The sequence below is a fragment of the Mus caroli genome, unplaced genomic scaffold (genome assembly GCF_978045245.1).
Source record: "Mus caroli unplaced genomic scaffold, Mus_caroli_1 scaffold_9, whole genome shotgun sequence".
In the NCBI taxonomy this organism is placed as follows: domain Eukaryota; kingdom Metazoa; phylum Chordata; class Mammalia; order Rodentia; family Muridae; genus Mus; species Mus caroli.
The window spans coordinates 126,629,569-126,653,468 of NW_028227264.1; the positions used below are offsets into that span (position 1 = coordinate 126,629,569).

The 23,900-nt window shown below is 53.1% G+C and overlaps 1 protein-coding gene and 1 long non-coding RNA gene across 4 annotated transcripts; one reads left to right on the forward strand and one right to left on the reverse strand.

Annotated features, from left to right (window-relative positions):
* Positions 1-351: 351 nt before the first annotated feature.
* Positions 352-9,359, reverse strand: LOC115032120 (uncharacterized). Its single transcript, XR_015048490.1, has 4 exons — positions 9,248-9,359; positions 4,888-5,609; positions 4,474-4,635; positions 352-1,099 (listed from the first exon to the last, which is right to left on the reverse strand). It is a non-coding gene; the product is annotated as an uncharacterized LOC115032120 (long non-coding RNA).
* Positions 5,038-22,235, forward strand: Agap2 (ArfGAP with GTPase domain, ankyrin repeat and PH domain 2). Of its 3 annotated transcripts, XM_029482280.2 has the most exons (19): positions 9,065-10,352; positions 11,955-12,013; positions 12,553-12,640; positions 12,777-12,862; positions 13,000-13,147; positions 14,650-14,784; positions 15,088-15,197; positions 16,395-16,553; positions 16,909-16,995; positions 17,078-17,182; positions 17,561-17,723; positions 17,871-17,990; positions 18,866-18,994; positions 19,781-19,840; positions 20,067-20,215; positions 20,312-20,402; positions 20,515-20,737; positions 20,833-21,088; positions 21,210-22,235. In XM_029482280.2, the coding sequence occupies exons 1-19, from the start codon at positions 9,203-9,205 to the stop codon at positions 21,450-21,452; spliced, it is 3,561 nt and encodes a 1,186-aa protein (XP_029338140.1). In that variant the 5' UTR covers positions 9,065-9,202; the 3' UTR covers positions 21,453-22,235. The 3 variants fall into 3 exon arrangements, with proteins under 3 accessions (XP_021029741.1, XP_029338140.1, XP_021029740.1); XM_021174082.3 differs by lacking the exons at positions 9,065-10,352; positions 19,781-19,840 and adding an exon at positions 5,038-5,202; XM_021174081.3 differs by lacking the exon at positions 19,781-19,840.
* Positions 22,236-23,900: the final 1,665 nt, after the last annotated feature.

Sequence of the window (23,900 nt, forward strand, 5' to 3'; positions counted from 1 at the left end):
GAAAGAAAGAAAGAAAGAAAGAAAGAAAGAAAGACACTGCCAGGGTTTCTAGGCAGTGTCTTAGAGACCAGACTAGGAACCCGAGGAGATACGGGACTCAGATGAACAGAAAAAAGGGGTTTCGTAGAGGTGGGAGGAAGGGGCTCTGCACCTCTAAAGGTAACCCTTTTCCGCCGATTTACCGTGTTTCCCGATGATCTCACGTTGGTGCCATCGTTTCACTGTTAATGCGTCATACTCTGGAACTGCAAGAGGAGCCAAATGCACTATGAAGCCCAGCTAGGGAGGATTCAAGCCAGGCATAGCAGTAGCGGGCAAATCCTCATGCATTTGTTAACTGTGTTTGCTATCACTCACGTTCAGTTCTGCATCCCTTTCCCTGCAGTGTGGACACGCCAGAAATTCAGGTGGAAACAGTGACTTGAGGCCGGTGCATTCCTGTTCGTGACAAAACCACAGGCACAGACGCTGGTGTGCTCTACATCTTTAGAACACAAACGTGCTGGATCAGGCTTGGCACATGACGCAAAGTGGGGGCGAGTCTGGAATATGAATAAATAAGAGTCTCCATACTGTCTCTTTTTTAAATTTTTATTTTATGTGCATTGGCGGGTTTGCCTGTATGTATGTCTGTGTGAGGATGTCGTATCCCAGGAAATGTAGTGTACCCCAGGAAATGTAGTTGCAAACAGTTGTAAGCTGCCATGTGGTTGCTGGGAATCGAACCCAGATCCTCTGGAAGAACAGCCAGTGCTCTTAATCACTGAGCCATCATCTCTCCAGCCTGGCGGCTCAATACTTTCACTCCAGTGGGTGGCTTGTCGATAACGTTATTGCATAAGCGTTTGGATACAGTGCCCTTTTAGTGGAGTGACAAACGACACTACCTTTCTCTTCCTCCTGGGCAAAGAAGCAGCTGTGGTAGGAATGAAGCCAGAGAATGTTCCCATCAGCTCCACACAGTGATTCGAGCCCACGTGTGCTCACACCCTGTGACTGCCAACAGTCTATCCGTGCTGCAGTCAAACTGCACGGGTTTGAACTTTCTGGCTCACCATCTGCACCGGCCAGGTACTTAAATCCCCTATATCTTCTTCATCTGTCAAAGAGGGAAAGACAGCCATGCAACTACACCTAGCAATACTTCTTTAACAAATTCAAGATTGGCATGTGGACTAAATGAGTTAGGATATATAAGATGCTTGAATCAGTACCCAGTACCTAGCAACGCTCAGTTATTACTGTTTAGTCCATTTTTTGTGGAGTCCAGTAAATCCAAACATAACCCCTTTATCTCAAAAAAAAAAAATGTTCAAAGTTATCCTTCCTAAATCACCCTCAAGAAGATACTCTTGAGGGTCTAGAGTCAGCTCCAAGGTTAAGAACACTTGGCTTCAGTTTCCAGCACCCAAATGGTGGCTCATAACCCTCCATAGCTCCAGATGGAGGCACCAGGCACACATATGGCACAATATATACATGTAGGCAAAACACTCACATTAAATACATTTTTTAATTTTAATTTAATCTTATGTTTATGAGTCCTCTATCTGCATGTACATCTGCATACCAGAAGAGGGCATCAGATCTTAGTATAGGTGGTTGTGAGCCACCATGTGGTTGTGAGGATTTGAACTCAGGACCTCTAGAAGAGCAGCCAGTGCTCTTAATCACTGAGCCATCTCTCCAGCCCAAAATAATTTTTGTTTTGTTTTGTTTTTGTTTTTGTTTTTTTCAAGACAGGGTTTCTCTGTGTAGCCCTGGCTGTCCTGGAACTCACTCTGTAGACCAGGCTGGCCTCAAACTCAGAAATCTGCCTGCATCTGCCTCCCAAGTGCTGGGATTAAAGGCAACAAAATAAATTTTAAATTAACTAAATACGGACCAGGCAGCAGTGTTACAAGCCTTCAGTCCCAGTACTCTAGAGGCAGAGGCAGTGTGATTTTTGAGGTCAGCTTGGTCTACAGAGTGAGTTTCAGACCAGCCAGACAAAGAAACCTTGTCTTCAAAAATAAAAATAAAATAAATACAAAATAAAAATAAATACTTCTAAAATAGTTTTCTAAAGGAGATATGCCTAAGAAAATAATTGGGTATCCCCAGACAGGTTCGGATGAAACACAATACTGAGGAGATGGCTCAGTGGTTAAAGTGCCTGCTGTGTGCCTTGAGGACCAGAGATTAGATCCTAGAGTGTACATAAGAGTCAAGTAGAGGGGGCTGGCAAGATGGCTCAGTGGTTAGGAGTGCCGATTGCTCTTCCGGAGATCCTGAGTTCAAATCCCAGCAACCACATGGTGGCTCACAACCATCCGTAAGGAAATCTGATGCCCTCTTCTGGAGTGTCTGAAGACAGCTACAATGTACTTACATATAATAAATAAATAAATCTTAAAAAAAAAAAAAAGAAAGAAAAGAAAAAAGAGTCAAGTAGAAGCCGGGCGTGGTGGTGCACGCCTTTAATCCCAGCACTCGGGAGGCAGAGGCAGGCAGATTTCTGAGTTCGAGGCCAGCCTGGTCTACAGAGTGAGTTCCAGGACAGCCAGGGCTACCCTGAGAAACCCTGTCTTGAAAAACCAAAAAAAAAAAAAAAAAAAAAAAAAAAAAAGAGTCAAGTAGAGGGAATGAAGAGATGGCTCAGTGGTTAAGAGCACTGTCTGCTCTGCAAGAGGTCCTGAGTTCTATTCCCAGCAACCACATGGTGGCTCACAACCATCTGTAATGGGATCCCATGCCCTCTTCTGCAGGCAGAACACTGTATACATAATAAATAAATTTTAAAGAAAAAAATAGAGCCAAGTAAGTGTGGCTGCTGCCTGTAACCCTCTAGCACTGAGGGTGGAGACAGGGGTCTTCACTGCTAGTTTAGCCTGTTAGCCTGTTAGCAAGCTCTGGGCTTGCTGAGAGACTCTGCCTCAATAAACACATTGTAGAGCAGTCACCTCTGGACTAACCCACACAAAGGCACACGTGTACATGTACTCCCACGCACACATCCTGTGAACGGTAGTTTTAACTGTCTTGTCACAGTTTAGAATCATTTGGGAAGAGGGTCTCCCTGAAGGATTCTTTCAACGTTGGATTGGGCTATGGGCCTGTCTTCATTAATTAATATGGGAAGAAGCAGTCCACTGTGAGTGGTCCCACTCCCTAGGCAGGAAGTCACGAACTGTGTAAGAGCATATATATGTATATATACATTCAGTTCCCTCTGCTCTTGATTATGGATGTAATGTGACCTCCTGTTTGAAGTTCCTGGCTTGACTATAAACTGAGGCTTGTAAGCTGAAACAAACCCTTTTTGACTAAGTTGCTTTTTTTTTTGTTGTTTTGTTTTCTGAGACAGGGTTTCTCTGTGTAGCCCTGGCTGTCCTGGAACTCACTCTGTAGACCAGGCTGGCCTCGAACTCAGAAATCTGCCTGCCTCTGCCTCCCAAGTGCTGGGATTAAAGGCGTGCGCCACCACCGCCCGGCCTAAGTTGCTTTTTGACAGAGTATTGTATCACAGTAAGAGAAATGAAACCAGGATACATGGGATCACGCATGCCTGTGAACACCATACACACATATACATGCCAAGAATAATACTTACTGGGCCAAACTACCCATTACCCATGACTGCAAACTTGCTTTATCTCTGTTTTCTCCTCCAATTGCTCATTCTTCTTCTATTTCAGGTCACAAATGGAGGGCAGAGCAATGGTACCGAGTTACGAGTTGGCAAGTACCTCACTTTTGTGTGTCTCAAATTACAAGTATAATTAGATTTTTGTTCACCTTTGACTGGCCTTTCTGAACAATAGTTTCCACTTCTTCCTAGTAGTGATAAATGATCCCACCCTTTGGACTTGTTGTGAATATATGTGAAAGTATATTGTAAATGATAACATGTTACACACATGCTAATTACTGTGCTAGAAACTGAACTCGGAGCACATAGTTTTGTCAGGTTATAGGTTTTTTTCCTCCCCTATAACCCACTCACCCCATAACTACAGTGAGTAGCTGACTAAGGGAAGCCTTTAGAAATGTGTAGAGAGACAGGTAACTCAGCCTTATCTTTCATGGCTGAGATATTTCTCCAGCACATGTAGGCCTCTGTGGTGACAGACCAAGTAATTGTATATGGATTTCTGTGTTTTTCTTTTTTTTTTTTTTTTTTTTAAAGATTTATTTATTTATTATATGTAAGTACACTGTAGCTGTCTTCAGACACTCCAGAAGAGGGCGCCAGATCTCGTTACGGATGGTTGTGAGCCACCATGTGGTTGCTGGGATTTGAACTCCTGACCTTCGGAAGAGCAGTCGGGTGCTCTTACCCACTGAGCCATCTCACCAGCCCCGTGTTTTTCTTTTTAAAAAGATTTATTTATTTATTTATTTATTTATTATACGTAAGTATACTGTAGCTGTCTTCAGACACTTTTTCTTCTTTCTCTGGCCCCACTCACTCTGGCCCAAAGATTTACTTACACTGTTGCCGTCTTCAGACACCCCAGAAGAGGGCATCAGATCTCATTACAGATAGTTGTGAGCCACCATGTGGTTGCTGCGATTTGAACTCAGGACCTTTAGAAGAGCAGACAGTGCTCTTAACTGCCGAGCCATCTCTCCAGCCTTGATTTCTGTGTTTCTCTAAGATAAATTTGCAAATCACCAAGAGTATGGATCCTACCTGAAATTCTACTGGGCCACATTCTCCCAGAATCCACGCCCATCTTAATTTGCTACCTCCCACTGAGGCCGTGGGAACCCTTATTAAAGTTGCTCCATTCACCTGACAGAGCAATCATAACTAGGGCTGGCTGTCAGAGCTGAAGGGCCAACGCTAGAGGGGGCAGGAGGTGTAAGAGGTAGTGCAGTGTGGGTTGTGGGTTTGAAGCTCACCAGTCAGGAAGTGAGGCCGACAGACGGAAGGGCGGGCAGGGTCGAGGTGTGTTCTGGGGCACAGCAGAAGGGGCCTTCTGAAGTTTGGGGGTTGTGGGGTCATGGGCTTCGGAACCAGAGGTGGTTGGTAGTCTGGCAAGGCAAGTCTGCGCAACATGCATGCCCAGAGGCAGTTGGCTATAGCCACAGTAAGAGCAGAAGTCAGGCGACATGAGGTGGCCAAGCAAGCTCTGAGCCGACTCAGGAAGCTGGCAGAGAGAGTGAGTGACCCTGAACTCCAAGCTGGCATCCAGGCCTCACTGGACAGCATACGAGGTAAGAGATGCATCAGTCCCTAACTTGGCTGCTTTGGGGACCAGTACAGGACATGGAAATGCTTAGTCGTGTCTTAACAGAGTTTCTGGCTGTTCAGGCATTGACTTCCTAGTTCTTGAGATGGAGCTAGGAATTGGAAAGAAGACATTAGGGGAGATGGAAAAAGACATGGGGGGGGGTATTATTATTCCTTTTCCCAAAGCCCAACTCTGAACAGAGTACGGGTCACTGTGGAACTGACCTTCTTGGCAGCAGAGCGTGGACACACACTGGGGAGACAGACCCGATAGATGGAGTCCCTGTCTGAGGAGTCTAGAACAGGAAGCTGTCGGGGCAGAAGGTTCTGGGACTCGGTAATGTGTTCATTCCCAGGACTCACTAAAGATCAGTGACCTCTTGTTCTCCAGCTGTAGAGAAGCACACACACGGGGGTGGGGGTGGGGTGAGGGGGGTGATACACCACAAAGGATGTCAGGTTCCCAGACACACTAACCCTTAAGACTCCACACTTTATACAGCCGCAGTGCAGCAAGGACCCCAGGACTTGCCTCAGTCCCCTCTCCTTCTGTCTCCCCTTCTTGTCTTCCCCTTGGGTTCCTTCCGTTCTACCTCCTTAGTGCCATTAGAGTAACTGATGACAACACTGGGAGGAAGTGCTGTCATGGCAACAGCATCCGCCATATCCTCCTGCCCACTGTAGCCTTGGATCCTGTGCTGGGGGCCCTGGCAAGTCTGTTCTCCATCCACGAGGCCCAGCACTGAGGAACTGGGGGGCTGTTACACTCCATCCATTTCTGGATTCCCAAGAAGCTGGCTTTCTTGCTTGTGAATTGTGTCAGGGAGAAAGAAGCCCATCCTCCATCAGACCCTGATCATTCCAGTTATCAGACCTCTCTGCTCCCACCTACTTCTTTGGGGAGGGAGTGTCAAAACAAACAAACAAACACCTTCTGACACTAGGGCACAATTTGGAGGCAGGCTTGGTTGATTTAGGGTTTTAGTGGGATAGCTTCCACGCCTCTGTCTTCTCATTACCCATCTGAAGCTAGCGTCTCTTTCAGCTCCAGAACACAAGCCTCTGACAGGAAATACACTTGCATCTTCCCTGATAGCCACAGTGATGAGAAAGGAAGTTCTAGGGAGGCTGGTCCACAGGACTGCCTAGGGGGGAAACTCTAGATTTCACCTTTGTCTGGAACAGCGTGGGGTTGGGACCAGGCAAAGGAATTCTCTTAGTCCTAGAAGAGGGGGGGGGAAGAGCTAGTGTAATAGGGCACCCCAGTGTCCCTAGCACCATAATCTCACAATTTATGAGAACAGAGCAGGACCAGGGTTCTAGAGCAGCCTCGATTACAGAGCAAGTCGTAGACTCAGCTATCCAAAAAGAGAGAAAGAAAGGAAGGAAGAAAGAAAGAAGGGTAAGGAGAGAGTGGAGGCTAATAGACAGTTCTCTGTATCTTTGTGTGTGGTGTGTGTTGCTGGGGATAAAACCTAGGGCCCCCAGGCCTCCTATCACACTAGGCGAGTACTCTACCAGTCCGACGCTATGGGGTTTTTTGGGGGGGTTGTTGTTGTTGTTTTGAGTCTGAATTTGGGTCCTGCTCTCTATCTCAGGCTCCCCTTGGACTCTCTGTGTAGCTCAGGCTGTCCTCAAACTTTGAGCCATCCTCCTGCCTCAGCTTCCTCAAAAGAGAGCACCACCTCACCTGGCAAAGCTGTGCTCTTCCTAAGTAATTTGTTCTCTTCTGAGAAAGAATTCTGTTCACATTAAATATGAAGGCGAGCTGAGACCACTCCACCCCCAAATACTAAAAAGCTAACAATTCCCGTTTATGAAATTGTCTCCTTCATGGAAAAATTAGGGTGGGTCTCCTGCCCTGAGGATGTTTGATGGGCAATCCCTAAAAAAACACCATTGACCTCAAAGATGGGATCTGGGAGAGAGTGGGAATGGGTCTCTGTAGAACAAAAGGACTCCCCACATCCCGGTTCAGCCCCCAACCCTTACCCCCTACCAGGCCGAAGAACACGGTGCTGGCTCCTGCCTCCAAGAGCCGCCCACGGCAGCACTTATTATAGTCTGGGCTGCGTCAAGAGGGTGGGACGCCAAATCAAAGTACCGCGGAGACTCTCCAGATCCTGGGCAGGGGTCTCCAAGGCTTCAGGGAGATCCTTCCTTACAGCATCCCTCCTCCCTCCATGGGGTCTCAGTCTCTCTTCTGCAAGGGCTTAACTGCTCATATTTCTCTGCCCCTCTGGAGGACAAAGCCTTGAACTCTAAAGCCCCCAAAGGGGTGGGGACACAGCACAAATGGTGTCCATTCTCTCTGCCTCCCCACCACCACTACCACACACACACACACACCTGCTGTAAGAACCGGGCTACATAGACCTCAGGACACTGAATGGAAACACCTAAAAGGCTGGCTCCCGCTGGCTCAGCTGAGGGGGTTCCTTGTGTCCAGGGAGCAAAATCCGCCCGCCCCCCCCCCCCCGCAGGTGGGTATCCAGGTGTGAGAGTAAGGCCTTCACTAACCAGCGTCCCCTGATTGGTCTCCCACCCATCCTACACACTGATCCCTCCTCTCCGCTTATCCCTGCTGCTGCTTCGAAGGCACTCTTGGAGCTACGGTTGCTATGGAGACTAGATGCATTTTGGAATAGGGGGGGTGTCAGTCGGTAGATGTATTTCTTCCACCTTGAGCTGGGCCTTTGACTCATGCTGCTGATTGGGCTCAGAAGCCCTCAAGCTTCTCCCTTCCAGAGGCAACCTCCCCTCCCCCTTCCTACCCTTCTAAGTTCCTTGTTTGTCCCCATCCCTGGGGACACTTTCCAAGTTCACTTTGGGACAATGAGTTCAAGGCGCAGTGCAAGTACTCAGTATAGGGTGGGAGCGGGGTGGGAGAGGGAGCTGCGTGATGAGAAGGGAAACTCACCCAGGTACCCTGCGAGGGGAAGGGGAAAGGCCCTGGGAAGGGATAGCCCATTTCAGCTTCCCCAGAATTGACGGGGACAAAAAGAGTTCTCTCTGTTCTTGTACCTGTCCAGCCAATAGTTCAGTTTTTTACCTTTGTCCCTAAATGTCACAGTCCAAATTCGTGTCCCCTAACCATGGTGTGAGAAATGAGGGGGCTAGGTAGTTGGTGGAGGTGACTCCAAGTACCAGGAAATCCAGTCCAGGTTTTGGGAGGGAAATCCAGTCCTGGATTTTGTACCGCCCTAGCAGACAGCGGTGGGGGGGGGGGAAGAGATGGGGTGGGGGGGCCCGCGGGCCGCCTCCTCCTCAATGTGAGGGGAGCGCCCGGACACAACGCGCATCCGGACCGAGCCGATCCCGGGCGAACCCCCCCCCCCAGCTACTCTTCTCCAGGATCCACGCCCCTCCCCTCCCAGACCCCAGACCCGTGGGTTCCTATCTCCTCCCGTTCCTCTTTCCTCCTTCACCGCCTCCAATAGCTCCATCCCTAGCATCCTCCCCGTGCTCCTGCGAATCCCCCGCACAGACAGCCCCACTAGTCTCTACCCTCAAGACCCCCCTTTCCCACTGCATCTGCGGCCTCTGCCCATTGAGTCCGCATTCCCGCCCCTGCCTTCCCCTCACCCAAGCTTCTCCCCCAGCCCCCTGTCCCCCTTTCTACCCTCTTTCCCTTCATTCCCATTTGCCCCCACTACTGTCCTCTCCACCCTCCTCCGCCCATCTCAACGCCCCCACCCAGACCGGGGTGCACGATCCGGCGCGCCTCCCTGGAGCAGCACCAAGGTCCCGGGGCTCCAAGGGGGTGGGGGCGCAGGGCGGGGAGCATGGGGAGGGGGCGCCCCATGTGATGGGAGGGGGGCGCAAGAGGAGGCGGCGGAGGCGGCGGCGACAGCGGAGCCGGGCCGGGGGCTCAGAGGGGTCCGGGGGCTGGGGGCAGCGAGCAGGGCGGCCCCATGGCCGGGCCCCCCTGAGGCAGACCCGGGGAGTCCCCTCCCCTCCCCAGCTCGGGGGTCTCCGGGCCCCATGAGCCGGGGCGCGGGCGCGCTTCAGCGCCGGACAACGACCTACCTCATCTCGCTGACCCTGGTCAAGCTCGAGTCGGTACCTCCGCCGCCGCCTTCTCCATCTGCAGCCGCAGCCGGCGCCCCCGGGGCCAGAGGCTCCGAGCCCCGAGATCCTGGCAGCCCCCGAGGCTCGGAGGAACCCGGCAAGAAGCGGCACGAGCGTCTCTTCCACCGGCAGGATGCGCTGTGGATCAGTACCAGCAGCGCGGGCACCGGGGGCGCGGAGCCCCCCGCGCTGTCCCCGGCTCCGGCCAGTCCGGCTCGCCCGGTCTCCCCGGCTCCGGGCCGCCGACTGTCCCTATGGGCCGCCCCTCCGGGACCCCCGCTCTCCGGGGGGCTGAGTCCGGACTCCAAGCCGGGAGGCGCCCCCTCTTCCTCCCGGCGCCCTCTACTCAGCAGCCCGAGCTGGGGGGGTCCGGAACCTGAAGGCCGGACGGGTGGCGGAGTCCCGGGCTCGTCCTCCCCGCATCCTGGCACTGGTAGCCGAAGGCTCAAGGTGGCGCCTCCTCCACCTGCTCCCAAGCCTTTCAAGACCGTGACCACTAGTGGAGCCAAAGCCGGCGGGGGCAAGGGCGCAGGCAGCCGCCTGTCATGGCCCGAAAGCGAGGGCAAACCCAGGGTCAAGGGGTCAAAGAGCACCGCCGGGACTGGAGTTTCTGCCGCTGCGGCCGGCGGGGGAGGGAGCGCTGCAGTCACGACCTCTGGTGGGGTCGGGACTGGGGCTGGAGCCAGAGGGAAGTTGTCCCCTCGGAAAGGCAAGAGTAAGACCTTGGACAATAGTGACTTACACCCAGGACCCAGTGCCGGCTCTCCTCCGCTCACCGTGCCAGCAATCCCAGTTCCAGCCACTTCTGTCACTGCCACCTCCACGCAGCCCCTCGGGCCTGCACCCCCTATCACTCTGGAGCCACCAGCTCCAGGGCTGAAAAGGGGCCGGGAGGGCGGCCGAGCGTCCACTCGTGACCGCAAGATGCTCAAGTTTATCAGCGGTATCTTCACCAAGAGCACAGGAGGGCCTCCCGGTCCAGGGCCCCTTCCCGGACCCCAAGGCTTGTCTTCCAGCAGCGGGTCCAGGGAGCTGCTGGGCCCAGAACTACGCGCCTCCCCTAGTGAGTAGGGAGGGTCAGGGCCTGAGACACCTGATTGCTTACTTGGGATGAGGGGACGCTGTGCAAGAATGGGGGGGGGGGCTTTTCTCTTGGGTGGATGGAGGAAGCAGGCTCCTCTATCAAAGGATGGGGCCAAGGATAGGAAGAGGTCCTGAAGCCAGGAGACTGAGATGGGTGTTTTCCGAGCGAGTCTGTGCTTTCCTGGAGATGATGGCCTTGTTGATGCCAACTGTAGGAAATCCTCCTACAGAAGCCTCAGGCCCCAATCCCAGCCCTGGTTGGATTCTGCAAACAAGGCGATAGGGGCTTTGCTTGTGTTGGAGGGACGATGGAGGTGCAGGGATTGTGGAAGCCTCAGTTTCCCCTGAGTAACTGGCACAGGTGGTGTGGCAGTGACCTTGCTGGCAGCTCCTCGCCAGAGACAGGTCTCCTGGGTTGACAGCGGGCTGGTTGCTTTTCCACGCACTGAAGGTGGATTGGGCGGTTCTTGAACGAGCGGGGGCTGGAACGTGCAGATTTAAATGTGAACTGAGAGGGGGCAGATAGGAAGCCCGGCTTCCCGCACTACCCACCCCCGCCCCACAGCGGCGCCGAAACCCGCCCGGGGCTGACCCCGGAGTGAGGCAGGGGGCGGAACTGCTGCTAAGACAATTCTTATCCTGGGAGACTTGGGAGGCCATACAAGGAGGTCGCCTTATTTATTTAATTTTCCTCCCGAGGGGTGCCTTTATTATTATTTTCTAACTGGTAGAGACAGGCGCGTTGGGAGAGGGGGGTGCGACCGACGACTCGGTTCTGCTCACATTCCCCGGAGGGGAGGCGGGTCTGGAAGCGGGGGCGGCCCCGGGGGGTTTGGCTTCTGAGCGGGTGGGAGCAGATGGCTCCGGATCCCCGAGTTCCCGCCGCAGCTGCGGCGCCCCGGGAACGTCCGGCCAGTGTCAGGCGCGGGGGCTGGACCCGGCGGGTGCAAGGAGAATCTTTTCTCCCCAGGCCTGTGGTTTCTCTCTCTGCTTGGGAATGGAGCGTTACCCCATCGTTCTTTCGGAGGCCATGGAGGTCTAGGCAGAGGAAAACCTAAGTTTTGTCCCCCTTGGGCAATGAACAGGGGTTAGAACTACTTGTACCACTGACCTTGAAAAAGGGCAGGAAAGCACTCACCTATCTTGTGTGAAACGGAGGTGTAAGAAGACCCATTCCATTCTAGGACCCAGGCCTTTCCTCTTGGATCTGCTCCAAGAATGTTGCGGGGGAGTGAGGGGGGACTCTATTCTCTGTAGTGTAGAGAAACTATTGCTAGTAAAGACTTAGTCGGGTCTGGGGCAAGGACCCACGTTTGGGGATGTGTTTAAGGGAGATGCCAACTGAAGTATTTTTGTCTTGCTAGCTCTGTTGCTAAGCAACCACTGAGTGGTGGCAACAGCTGTGGGGAGAGCGGCTGGGATGGGAGGACTGGGGACCACTCAGACCTGAGCCGCTGCAGGCAGGGTCCTCACTCAGAGTTAGGTGAGCCCCTCAGGAAAGAGAGTGGCGGCGGGGGGTGGGGGTGGACAGGAGTCCTCCTAGCCCAGACTCTCCCTTCTTACTGTAGCTTTCCCTTTCCAGAGGCTGTGGTCAATAGCCAGGAATGGACTTTGAGCCGATCAATTCCCGAACTGCGCCTGGTAGGTAGCCCAGTCTTTTGGCTTGCAGGGAAGGTTTACATCTCCCAGGAACTCTTAATTCTCTTGTTTCACTTCGCCTTGTTCCTCTCCATGAAACCAAGAACTCTTTGAGTTTAGCATCAGTGTAGTATTGAGGGATCTGCTCCATACATATTCACGCTTCTCTAGTCACTTTCAGTTTGTCCCAGGCTTCTCATTTCTAGCTTAAAACAAACAAACAAACAAACAAACAAAACCTCTTGGTGTTCTGTTGCCTAGAACTGGGCAAATGCAGTTAACGCCTAGACCTAAGCCTTGCTACACAAACGTGTTTAATGTGTGATTAAGCAACACACACAGCAAACTAGGCATTGCTCAGTTTGTGGGTCTGCTTCAGCTGTGGAACCATTTCTTACCGTGGCATTCCCCACTCTTCTCAGTTGACTGGAAGCTCTGAAGGTCCTTTGATGGCTTGACACTGCCCAGTCCTGGTCATGAACAGACCCAACATCTTACCCTTTGGTAACTCCTACTGTCTCTGTGCCACGTCTCTCCTCTAGGGTGTGCTGGGTGATGTCAGGAGTGGGAAGTCGTCCCTCATCCATAGATTCCTCACGGGTTCATACCAGGTGCTGGAGAAGACTGAGAGTAAGTCCTCAGGAGCTACAGTCAGCTAAGGCTGGGAGCTAGTGCCTGGGCAGGTACCATGATGGCACTCAAGGCCCAGGGACTGTGAGGAGGTCTGGTGAGCAGCCCTCTGACCCATTAAACTTCTTCTGGGCAGGTGAGCAGTACAAAAAGGAGATGCTAGTGGATGGGCAGACCCACCTGGTGCTGATCCGAGAGGAAGCAGGGGCACCCGATGCCAAGGTGAGGCAGTGGCGACAGCAGGCTGGCTAGGGTCAGTATTCAGAAGCACTCATTCCCTGGCTTGCTAGGAGATCCTGAATGGTACCCAGAGGGAGTGGGCCTGTGTGACCCCTGTTTGCTTTCTCGTCCCCTGCAAGTTCTCAGGCTGGGCAGATGCTGTGATCTTCGTCTTCAGCCTGGAGGATGAGAGCAGCTTCCAGGCTGTGAGCCGTCTCCATGGGCAGCTGAGCTCCCTCCGGGGAGAGGGGCGAGGAGGTCTGGCCCTGGCTCTGGTTGGAACCCAAGGTAAGGAGAGGACGTGGAAGCCCTGCTTGTAGAGGAGGGTGAAGGGTAGATAAGTACTGCCCACCATGATTGATAATTTGGAAGGTGTCTGGCTGCCTATTTAGATTCCAGCATCCCTCTAGAGGGAGCCTGATGCCCAAATAAGGAAGTAATGAACAAACAAACTCCCCAAGGTCTGAGCAGAGAAGGGAGGACAGCCTGAGAGGGCAGGACAGCTGTAATGGCCATCTCTGTCCCCCTCTGGAAATGTTACCTACCCCCGTGTTCACATTGCCATTTCTGACACCATTACCGTGGAACACACAGAAAATGTCAAGTCCTGGTGTGGATAGAAAGCCCTTCCCTTCAGCTGGGTCAGGCTGACACTGTTTAAAAGAAATTTCTCTGCAAACAAGGGACTACGGAGGAAAGCAGGTAAACAGAACACTAAGTTCTCCTAGCAGGAGCTCAGAAGCACTTAGGGTGTCACTAGCCAGCTCTGCCCGGCTGGCAGGATGCTCCGTGTGGCCGCACATGCCACTGCAGGCACAGGCCTCCACCTGTCTCTTGCCTCCTGGTTTCTGACTGGAGAAGGAACAGCCCACCTGTTACCTATAGGCGTTCACCTCTCCTTGTTCTCCCTCTGGTTCAGGATGGATGTTTATCACCTGTGAGTCTCAGCTATCATCAGGAAACTTCAACTCAACCTCTGGAGTTTTGCCTGGAAACACACACATACACACAGAGACAAACACACACACACACACATACCACACACATGGGGGGGCAGACACACATACACATACACACAAACAGAAACACACACACATACCTCACACATAGGTGGAGACAGACAGACATACACATACACACACACACAAAGGACAGAAAGACACACTCACATGGGGGGACGGTCATACTTACATATACACACAAACAGAAAGACACATGCACACATACCACACACATGGGGGGAGATAGACAGACAGATAGACACACACACACAAATAGAAAGACACATGCACACACATACCACACACATGGGGGGAGACAGACAGACAGATAGACAGACACATACACACAAACAGAAAGACACGTGCACATACACATCACACACATGGGGGTGGAAGACAGACATACAGACATACACATACACACAAACAGAAAGACACACACACACCCACACGAACAGAAAGACACACCACACCACACATGTGGGGGGCAGGCAGCCATATACACATATATACAAACAGAAACACACACACACATACACAGAGAGAAACAGACAGACAGACCCACAAGCAGACAGACAGGCATACACACAGAGACAGAAATCAACCTAACTTGGGCTTGGCCCAGAACTCACAAAGGGGTGTGGACACTAACAGACCACTTGAGGACAGATGGTCTCCCACACTCTAGCTTTGGGAGGTCTAGCCTGGGCTCCACACAGGTGGCAGAGGGAATCATGAACAGAGAAGGAAGAGTACCTTGCCAGCCCTGCCCCTTTCCTGTCCTCCTAGACAGGATCAGTGCGTCGTCTCCTCGAGTGGTGGGTGATGCTCGAGCCAGGGCTCTGTGCACAGACATGAAGCGCTGCAGCTACTACGAGACCTGCGCAACCTATGGGCTCAATGTGGACCGGGTCTTCCAGGAGGGTGAGCAAGCGTGGGAGTCTCAGCGTGTGATGGGGAAATCGAGAGAGCCTGTGATATCCTGGAGACCCAGTATCCAGTTCTGTGTTTCCCAGTGACAGGAAATTGGCCTCTGGGAGAGAGGAGGGGTCTGGGAACCTATAGAGAGTTGTATTAATTTACAGATGCGTTCTGGGCTGGAGAATCTGTTTAGGCATAGATAGGCTCTGGTGACAAGGAAGTCGGGGCTATTTTATGGCCTGGGTACTTCTCAGAGGTGGCCGTGGGGACCTGTCCAGTGATTCCTCCAATTCCCTGTCCCTTCAGTGGCCCAGAAGGTGGTGACCTTGCGCAAACAACAACAACTCCTGGCTGCTTGCAAATCCCTGCCTAGCTCGCCAAGCCATTCAGCTGCGTCTACTCCTGTAGCTGGGCAGGTGAGCTGGGGTGTCTGGGACTGGTACCAAATTCAGAAGTGAAGAAGTGGGTGGGATTAGAAAGTAATGTTGAGGTCTGTCGAGATGGCTCAGCGGGTAAGAGCACACTGACTGCTCTTCCGAAGGTCCTGAGTTCAAATCCCAGCAACTACATGGTGGCTCCCAACCACCCGTAATGAGATCTGACTTCCTCTTCTGGTGCGTCTGAAGACAGCAGCAGTGTAGTTAATAGTAAATAAATCTTTGGGCAGGGACTGAGTGAGTGGAGTTGAACAGAGCGAGTGAGGCTGACCAGAGAGAGCAGAGGTCCTAAAATTCAGTTCCCAACAACCACACGAAGGCCACAACTATCTGTACAAATACAGTGTACTCTCATACATAAAAGAAATAATCTTTACAAAAGAAAAAAGGAAGAAAAAAAAAGAAAGTAACATTGAGGTCTGGCAGAGGTGGCACACGCCTTTAATTCCAGCACTTAGGAGGCAGAGGCAGGCAGGTCTGTGAGTTCAAGGCCAACAGAGTGAACTCCAGGACAGCCAGGGCTACATAGAGAAACACTGTCTTGAAAAACCAAAGCCAAGAAAGAAAGTAGCATCGAACTGAAAAATCAGCCAGGCTTGAGGTGCCAATTACAAAGTCTCTAAGCAAGTCAGCTTCCCTCCTCAGGCTTCCTCAGGCTTTCCACACTGTCCCATGGCGTGATACTCAGGAGGTCAAACTTCACAAAACTTAAAGCAGTGTGGCAGTGCTGGGGGAAATTTGTGTTGCTGATGTCACACAATGAGTAATGATGTAATGGTGATGGTAGGGAATGATGTTAGCAGTAATGAGTAGTGATGGAATGGTCATGGTAGGGAATGATGTCAGCAGGAATGAGTAATGATGTAATGGTCATGGTAGGGAATGATGTCAGCAGGAATGAGTAGTGATGTAATGGTGATGGTAGGGAATGATGTCAGCAGGAATGAGTAATGATGTAATGGTCATGGTAGGGAATGATGTCAGCAGGAATGAGTAGTGATGTAATGGTGATGGTAGGGAATGATGTCAGCAGGAATGAGTAGTGATGGAATGGTCATGGTAGGGAATGATGTCAGCAGGGATGAGCAATGATGTAATGGTCATGGTAATCAATGACGTCACCTTAGGTTGGTGGGCACCGATGTTAGCTTAACCGACTCCTCCATGTACCCCCAGGCGAGTAACGGGGGCCACACTAGCGACTACTCATCTTCCCTCCCATCCTCACCCAACGTCGGACACCGGGAGCTCCGAGCTGAGGCAGCTGCGGTGGCTGGGTTGAGTACCCCAGGGTCCTTACACAGAGCAGCCAAGCGACGGACCAGCCTCTTTGCGGTATTGACCATGCTAACCCCCTTTCCTTCTGTGCCATTGCCTTCCTGTCATCCTCCAGACCTCTCTGTTGGGCTCCTCCTCTTCACTACCCTGCCATCTTTTTTTTTTTTTTTTTTAAAGATTTATTTATTTATTTATTATATGTAAGTACACTGTAGCTGTCTTCAGACACTCCAGAAGAGGGAGTCAGATCTTGTTACAGATGGTTGTGAGCCACCATGTGGTTGCTGGGATTTGAACTCCTGACCTTCGGAAGAGCAGTCGGGTGCTCTTACCCACTGAGCCATCTCACCAGCCCCTACCCTGCCATCTTATGTCCTCCCCGTCCTCTGGCTAATTCCAGTTATCATTCCAGAACCGTCGGGGCAGCGATTCTGAGAAGCGGAGCTTAGACAGCCGGGGAGAGACCACAGGGAGTGGGCGAGCCATCCCCATCAAACAGGTAAAAAGGTTCGGGAGCTGAAGAAAGGGTCAAAGGTTCTTGACTGGCTTTTCCCTAACACGTCTTCTGCCCTGTTCTCCAGAGCTTCCTGCTAAAACGAAGTGGCAATTCCTTGAACAAAGAATGGAAGAAGAAATATGTGACCTTGTCCAGCAATGGCTTCCTACTCTACCACCCCAGCATTAATGTGAGTAGCGGAGACAGTCATACTGGGAAACCCTGATGTATGCTCCGTTTTTTATATGTCTCTGACTAGTCCTCAGTTCTAGGAGACTTTAATCCAGGCCTCTTAGGGTCATGAAGCAAGTTTAGAGCCCACAACCTGTCTATGCTGGGGAGGCAGATTCACTGCCCCCAATGTAGTCTGGTGGGACAGTACTAAGGGTGAGCCTGTCGCTGTCTGGCCATTCAGAGAGTGTTTCCAGACCAAGTCTGACAGGACTACTCCCTACACGTTCTTCTCAACCCAGTCAGCTCACAAACCTCCTCTCTATCCCATATTACTACCTAACATTCAGTACTCCAAAAGACCAGAGACCCACACCCCAGCCCTGTACCTCCACAGGACTACATCCACAGTACACATGGCAAAGAGATGGACTTGTTACGAACAACGGTCAAAGTCCCAGGCAAGCGGCCCCCAAGGGCTATCTCTGCTTTCGGCCCCTCAGCCAGCATCAACGGGTTGGTCAAGGATATGAGCACCGTCCAGATGGGTGAAGGCCCTGGTAAGTGGGGTCCATGACAAGGGGGCAGGGAAGGAGGCAGGGACAGAAGAGAGCAGTGGGGAGATGGAGGAGCTGGTGTGGGGTGGGGGCTGATAGAGGGTAGGGAGACAGGTTCACTGACAGCTCCTTTCCATCTCCTTCCCACAGAAGCTTCTACTCCCATGCCAAGCCCCAGCCCTAGCCCCAGTTCCCTGCAGCTTCCAACAGACCAGACATCCAAGCACCTCTTGAAGCCAGACCGGAATTTGGCCCGTGCCCTTAGCACAGGTCAGTGTGATCTCCCTTCATTTGCTGGCTTCCAGATCCAAATGGGATGTGTGTGTGTGGGGTGTGTGTGTGTGTGTGTGTGTGTGTGTGTGTGTGTGTGTGTGATGTAAGATGGAGGTTTAGCGAGGGACCACAGGAATGTCGGGTGAGTGGCACCAAGCTCATATGCAGTGAGTCTGCCTGCCTGAGCTCAGGTTGCTGGTTTGACTTGACATGTGGGCAAGGTATTCCACCTGTTCCCACTTCAGCTTCCATCCTACAGGAAGTGTTTCCAAGGCAGTGGTTCTTAACCTGTGGGTCACAACCTCTCTCTCCAAAGATATTTACATTACGATTCATGACACTAGCAAAATTACCGTTATGGAGTAGCAACAAAAGTAATTTTATGGTTGAGGGATCACCACAGCATGAGGAACTGTATTAAACGGTTACAGCATCAGGAAGGCTGAGAAACCTGCTCGAAGTGTTAGTTTACAGATGGAGGACTTTGGTCAGCACATAGTCAGCCATCAGTGTTTGAAATATATAGATATAGATATATAAAAACAGGAAGTAACATTGTGATAAATGTTCCTTGCAACAATGTATCTGATCAAGATTATTATCCATATTTTAGGAGTGAAAAAAACCGAGGCTCAGAAGATTAACTTGCTCAGGGTTGGAGGCTAGTGAGCGGCACACTTGATCACTGAGTACAGATCTAATTTCGAAGTGCTCAGTCACCTGCCCGCCTTTTCGGGAATGATCCAGGGAGGCCTCTTGGATAGGGACAGCTGGGGAGGGATACCCTAAAATGCCAGTTAGTTCAGGGCAGGATACAAACTATAGGGGAGTCTATGGAAGGGCAACTGAGGCACTGTGTCCCCCTCCCTAAGACTGTACCCCATCTGGAGATCTGAGTCCCCTGAGTCGGGAACCCCCACCTTCACCCATGGTGAAGAAGCAGAGGAGGAAGAAACTGTCCACGCCTTCTAAGACTGAAGGCTCGGCTGTGCAAGCTGAAGGTGAGGCTGTGGTGGGTAGTTCCACTACCACTCTGGACCCCTCCTCCCCTGTACCCGAACCCCTGACCTAGCTCCTGCAGAGCAGGATAAGTCCTGAGCTGAGTGCTTGACTCTCATTACCTCTGCACATAACTGTGTGGGAAGACGGATGGACAGCAACCAGTTCTTGTCCGTCCAGTCCCCAGCCCTGTTCTTTTCCTGACCTCTAGTCCCTGCCCATGTCTACACTTCTGACCCCATCCTCTGCACTCACATCTAGTTCTGCAGCCCCTGAACTCAGTGTCCCTACTGACTCCCCCAACCCCTACTCTCATTCTCACCTATGAATGGCAGGTTCCTCCAAGAACCCTTCATCACTGATCCCTAAGCTCCCCCCCCCCAATCCCTATCCCTGTTCTGCTGACTTCTGAGCCCCAGGGCCCCCATCCCAGCCTCTTGCCCCCTTTCCTACTGTCCACACAAATTCTGACACCCCTTCCCCCACTGAGAGCAGGTTTCTCTCTGGTCACAGTCCCTGCCCCCCTGCCCTGTCCTCCTCCGGGTGCTTGGACCCAGGTTCCAGACCTGCCTATTCTCACGGCTCTTGGCTTCCGCTCCACTCTGCTCCGGGGCCACTGACTTCAGTTCTGCTTTCTCTCCCCATCTGTCTGTCCTGCTTTGTCTCTGGCACTCTCTGTCACTGTCTGTCTGTCTCTCTCTCCATCTGCCTTCTTCTCTTCTTGGTCTCTCTCTCTCTTTCTGTTTGCTCTTCATTCTGTCTCTATCTTCTTCGCTTCGGGAAACCAGCCAAGCGCAAAATGTGGAAACTAAAATCCTTTGGTAGTTTAAGAAATATTTATAAAGCAGGTAACAAGTGGGAGCCGGGAGGGGTGCTCAGCTGGGGTGCAGAGGGGTGGGGGGGCCCTGCCTCTCCCTGCATGTGCTCGGGCTTCCTGCTATTTCCCACCCTCTGCTCCCCCTTCCTTCTACTGTCCCCCTCCTAAGGGCTACAAGGACATCAGGGAGGAAGGGTTTGGGGGAAGGCCTCCTGCTTGAACTCTGCCCCTCATGACCTCTCCATCCACCCACCCAGAGGAAAACTTTGAGTTCCTGATCGTGTCCAGCACTGGTCAGACGTGGCACTTTGAGGCAGCCAGCTTCGAGGAGCGGGATGCTTGGGTTCAGGCCATTGAGAGTCAGATCCTGGCCAGTCTGCAGTGCTGTGAGAGCAGCAAGGTCAAGGTAACGGATTTGATGCTATGGATGGAGGTTAGCAGGAGAGGCTGGGGGGAGGGTCAGAGGTACGCTGTGCCAGCGCTAACTTCAATTCCTCTGCAGCTGCGCACTGACAGCCAAAGCGAAGCTGTGGCCATCCAGGCGATCCGCAACGCAAAGGGAAACTCGACCTGTGTGGACTGTGGAGCTCCCAGTGAGTGCAAGGGCACCGCTGAGGGAATTGGAGGGTGGGGTCCCAGAGTAAGGAGTTAGCTGCAGTTCGATGAATGGTGGGGTGTCTGTCTTACTGTTGCATCGTGTCCCAGACCCCACGTGGGCCAGTTTGAATCTGGGCGCACTCATCTGCATCGAGTGTTCTGGCATCCACCGGAACCTGGGCACACACCTGTCCCGAGTGCGTTCGCTGGATTTGGATGACTGGCCGCGGGAGCTGACCCTGGTGCTGACGGCCATTGGCAACGACACAGCCAACCGCGTGTGGGAGAGCGACACTCGAGGCCGTGCCAAGCCTACACGGGACTCTTCGCGGTAAGGATGGAGGATCAGCGTGAGGGTGTACGATTCCTGGGAGGTCCGGATAAGAGGTCCCTTATAACTCTTTTCCTTGGTCCCTGGTGCTGCAGGGAGGAGCGTGAGTCGTGGATTCGCGCCAAGTATGAGCAGCTGCTGTTCCTGGCGCCTCTGGGCACCACGGAGGAGCCGCTGGGCCGCCAACTGTGGGCCGCTGTGGAGGCCCAGGACGTGGCCGCCGTTCTGCTGCTTCTGGCCCACGCGCGACATGGGCCGCTCGACACCAGCGTGGAGGACCCGCAGCTTCGCTCGCCGCTGCACTTGGCAGCCGAGCTCGCCCACGTTGTCATTACACAGCTGCTGTTGTGGGTACGTGAGCGGAGAGGTAGGGAAAGGGAGCCTGAAGGTGGGCTTGGAGGCGTCGGGTGGGCAACATGTGGGTGGAGGTCCCCTGGATGGTGCGTGGTCACACGACATTTTCCTCCTGCAGTATGGCGCAGACGTGGCGGCCCGCGATGCGCAAGGCCGCACGGCACTGTTCTACGCCCGCCAAGCTGGCAGCCAGCTGTGTGCAGACATCCTTCTCCAGCATGGCTGCCCGGGAGAGGGCGGCAGCACGGCCACCACGCCCAGCGCGGCCACCACCCCCAGCATTACCGCCACGCCCAGCCCGAGGCGTCGGAGCAGCGCTGCCAGCTTGGGCCGCGTGGACACCACGATCGCGCTGGTATAGTTGCCCAGCAGCGGGAGAGACACCCCCCACCCCCGCGCGGGCCGGGCACGACTACACCGGGTGGACCGTTGGACAGATGCACCCACTCACCTCTCCAGTCCGCACCCCGCCCCACGGGAGCACTTTCTACCCCCACGAGGGCACAGCCCCGCACGCCTCCCAGGAGACACAAACTCACCTCCCTCTCCCCAGTGAGGCATGGAGACCCTAGCTCATCACGCCCCTACTTCACAGCTTCCTTACTTGGATTGCCCTGGGTCTACCTGCTGGGTGTTTGTAGGTGGGCACTCCCTTGCAGCTATTCCGGGCTCCAAGGTGTTTGGACTTGCTGGCTTGTGCCCCCCCTAGGGGCGGGGAAAAGATCCAATCCTGCCTGCGTTCTACAATCGGGTGGCGGGAGCCGAATCCCAGGCTGGCTCCTGGGGCAACTCCACGCCAGAGGGAGGGGTTAGTACATGGAAGACTAGCCCTGAGACTTGGGACCAATTTGGGGACCCCACCCCTTCCATGCTAATCTCACTGCCCAGTGAGGGGGGAGGGTAGCGAGGGGCAGGACCCCTGCTGCCCATGGAGGTGGAGGGGTCCCCAACCCTTTCCGTGAAAGGGACCATGAGGAGTGGAAATCAGATATCCCCCCTCTACCTATCTTATGAATGGAAGCTAAAGAGCCAGGGGGAGCCGAGAGCCTGGGTCCTTCCCCTTAAGATCATGGGGTAGAGGGAGAAGGATTGGAACAGGAGGTGACTAGAGAGGGGCCTTGTAATTTATTGCTTTGTTCCCCAACATGGGGATGGGGTGGGTAGGGGCGAGGGGAGGGCATTTCAGGGTAGGGGAAGCCAGGGGTGGGCAGGGGTGGGGTGGGGTGGGGGTGCTCTCGGGTTGTGTCTGTGACCGTGACTGCGTACCTGTGACTGTGCAGCGCCCGTGGTGATCTGGGGTAGGGGGCACCCCTACAACGGGACCCCTCCCCCATAATCCTTTCTGTCCAGCCCCTCTCTCCCTGGAGCAGCTCCAGGTCCGTTTTTTCTATCCTTTGCTCCCTCCCAGCCAGGGCTGAGAGGGTGTGTAGTGGCTGGGAGGACTTTAAGGTCCTGGCCCCCATCCCCAGAAAGGGAGAGGTGGTGTGGACCTCTCTGGCCTAGCCCTGCCACCCTTAGTCAGCCTGGCTTTGGGCTGTCTGTGTCAGTGGTTTCCGGTCTTTTTTTTTTTCTTTTCTTTTCTTTTCTTTTTTTCCTGGCTAAAATATTTTGCAAAAGACCAGGTAATTGGGGAGTGGAGTGAAGAGGGGGCAGGGGTTACCTCCCCTCACCTCCAAAGCAGGTGGTGTGAATCTTAACAGCAATTAAAGAGCAAGTGATTTTGTCTAGGGGGTGAGATGCTGGTCTGTTATTCAACAGGTAGGTGAGGGTGTGGTCTCCATGTTGGGGATGGGAAAGGGTTAAGCAGAAGTTCTGTTTTCTGGGCTGGGGCTAAGACAGCACCCATGGGCACAGAGGTAGTTCCAGCTTTGTACAACAACCCTGGGTTTATGAGGTAGGAGCAACAGTGGGAACCCAAGAGCAGATGTTAGATGCACATTTGATGCTGAGCCTGGGAAGGAGTTGAAGCCTGGTGTTTGGAGAAAGAGGACAGGCCTCGGGAGTTGAGGACTGAGAAAGTGGGGTTGTTGGGCAAGTGAACCCAGTGGCCTCTTAGTGTTGAGGGGACCCCTGTAAGTGCAGTGACCCTGGGGAAGAGTGCTGTCCTGGGGAAGATGCTTTGGTCACTAGGCAACAGAGCTGATGGAGGTGGGACACTAGGGACTGAAGGGGCAAAAGATTTCCCAACCATTCGCAGGCCCAAAGGTCCACAAGGTCCAGGTATTTGCTCACTTTTATTGTTGCAGGGTCACCTGGTCATGGTGGCCTGGGTCATAGTATGGCAGCTTGCACATAGCCAGCCTTGCCTTTTGTGTGTAGAAGCTGTAAGCACCAGGCCTGATAAAGGCTCAGCCAGGGTGGTACTGGGCTAGTGGCTAGAGCAGGTTGGGTCCCCACCTGCTATCATCGACCCTGAGGAGTCAGTTGGTGGTACCGGCGTCTTTGGATAGGGTTGGTTCTAAGTGTCCTCTAAAGTGTTCACTGTAGATGTGCCAGTGAGCTGACACAGTCTGGTCAGACCTCCAGAAACAGGTCTCATCTGGAGGCTGTTCTGCAGAGCTCCTGGCTGGGTAACCACCTAGCACATCAGCATGACCCAGGGAGGAGTGGTAGAGAAGGACAAAGTGAGGAAGACCTGGCAGATCTCACTGCCTGTGAGCCGAGACCTTGATTCCCCCCTACAGCATCGCCCACCTTCCCTTCTAGCAAAAGCTCACACCCTTCCTTAGAAGCTCAGTGTGTTCGGATCTGGGGAGGAAACAAGGACCTTGGGGGACAGAGTCACTTGTCAGGGGAACCACAGGCCAGC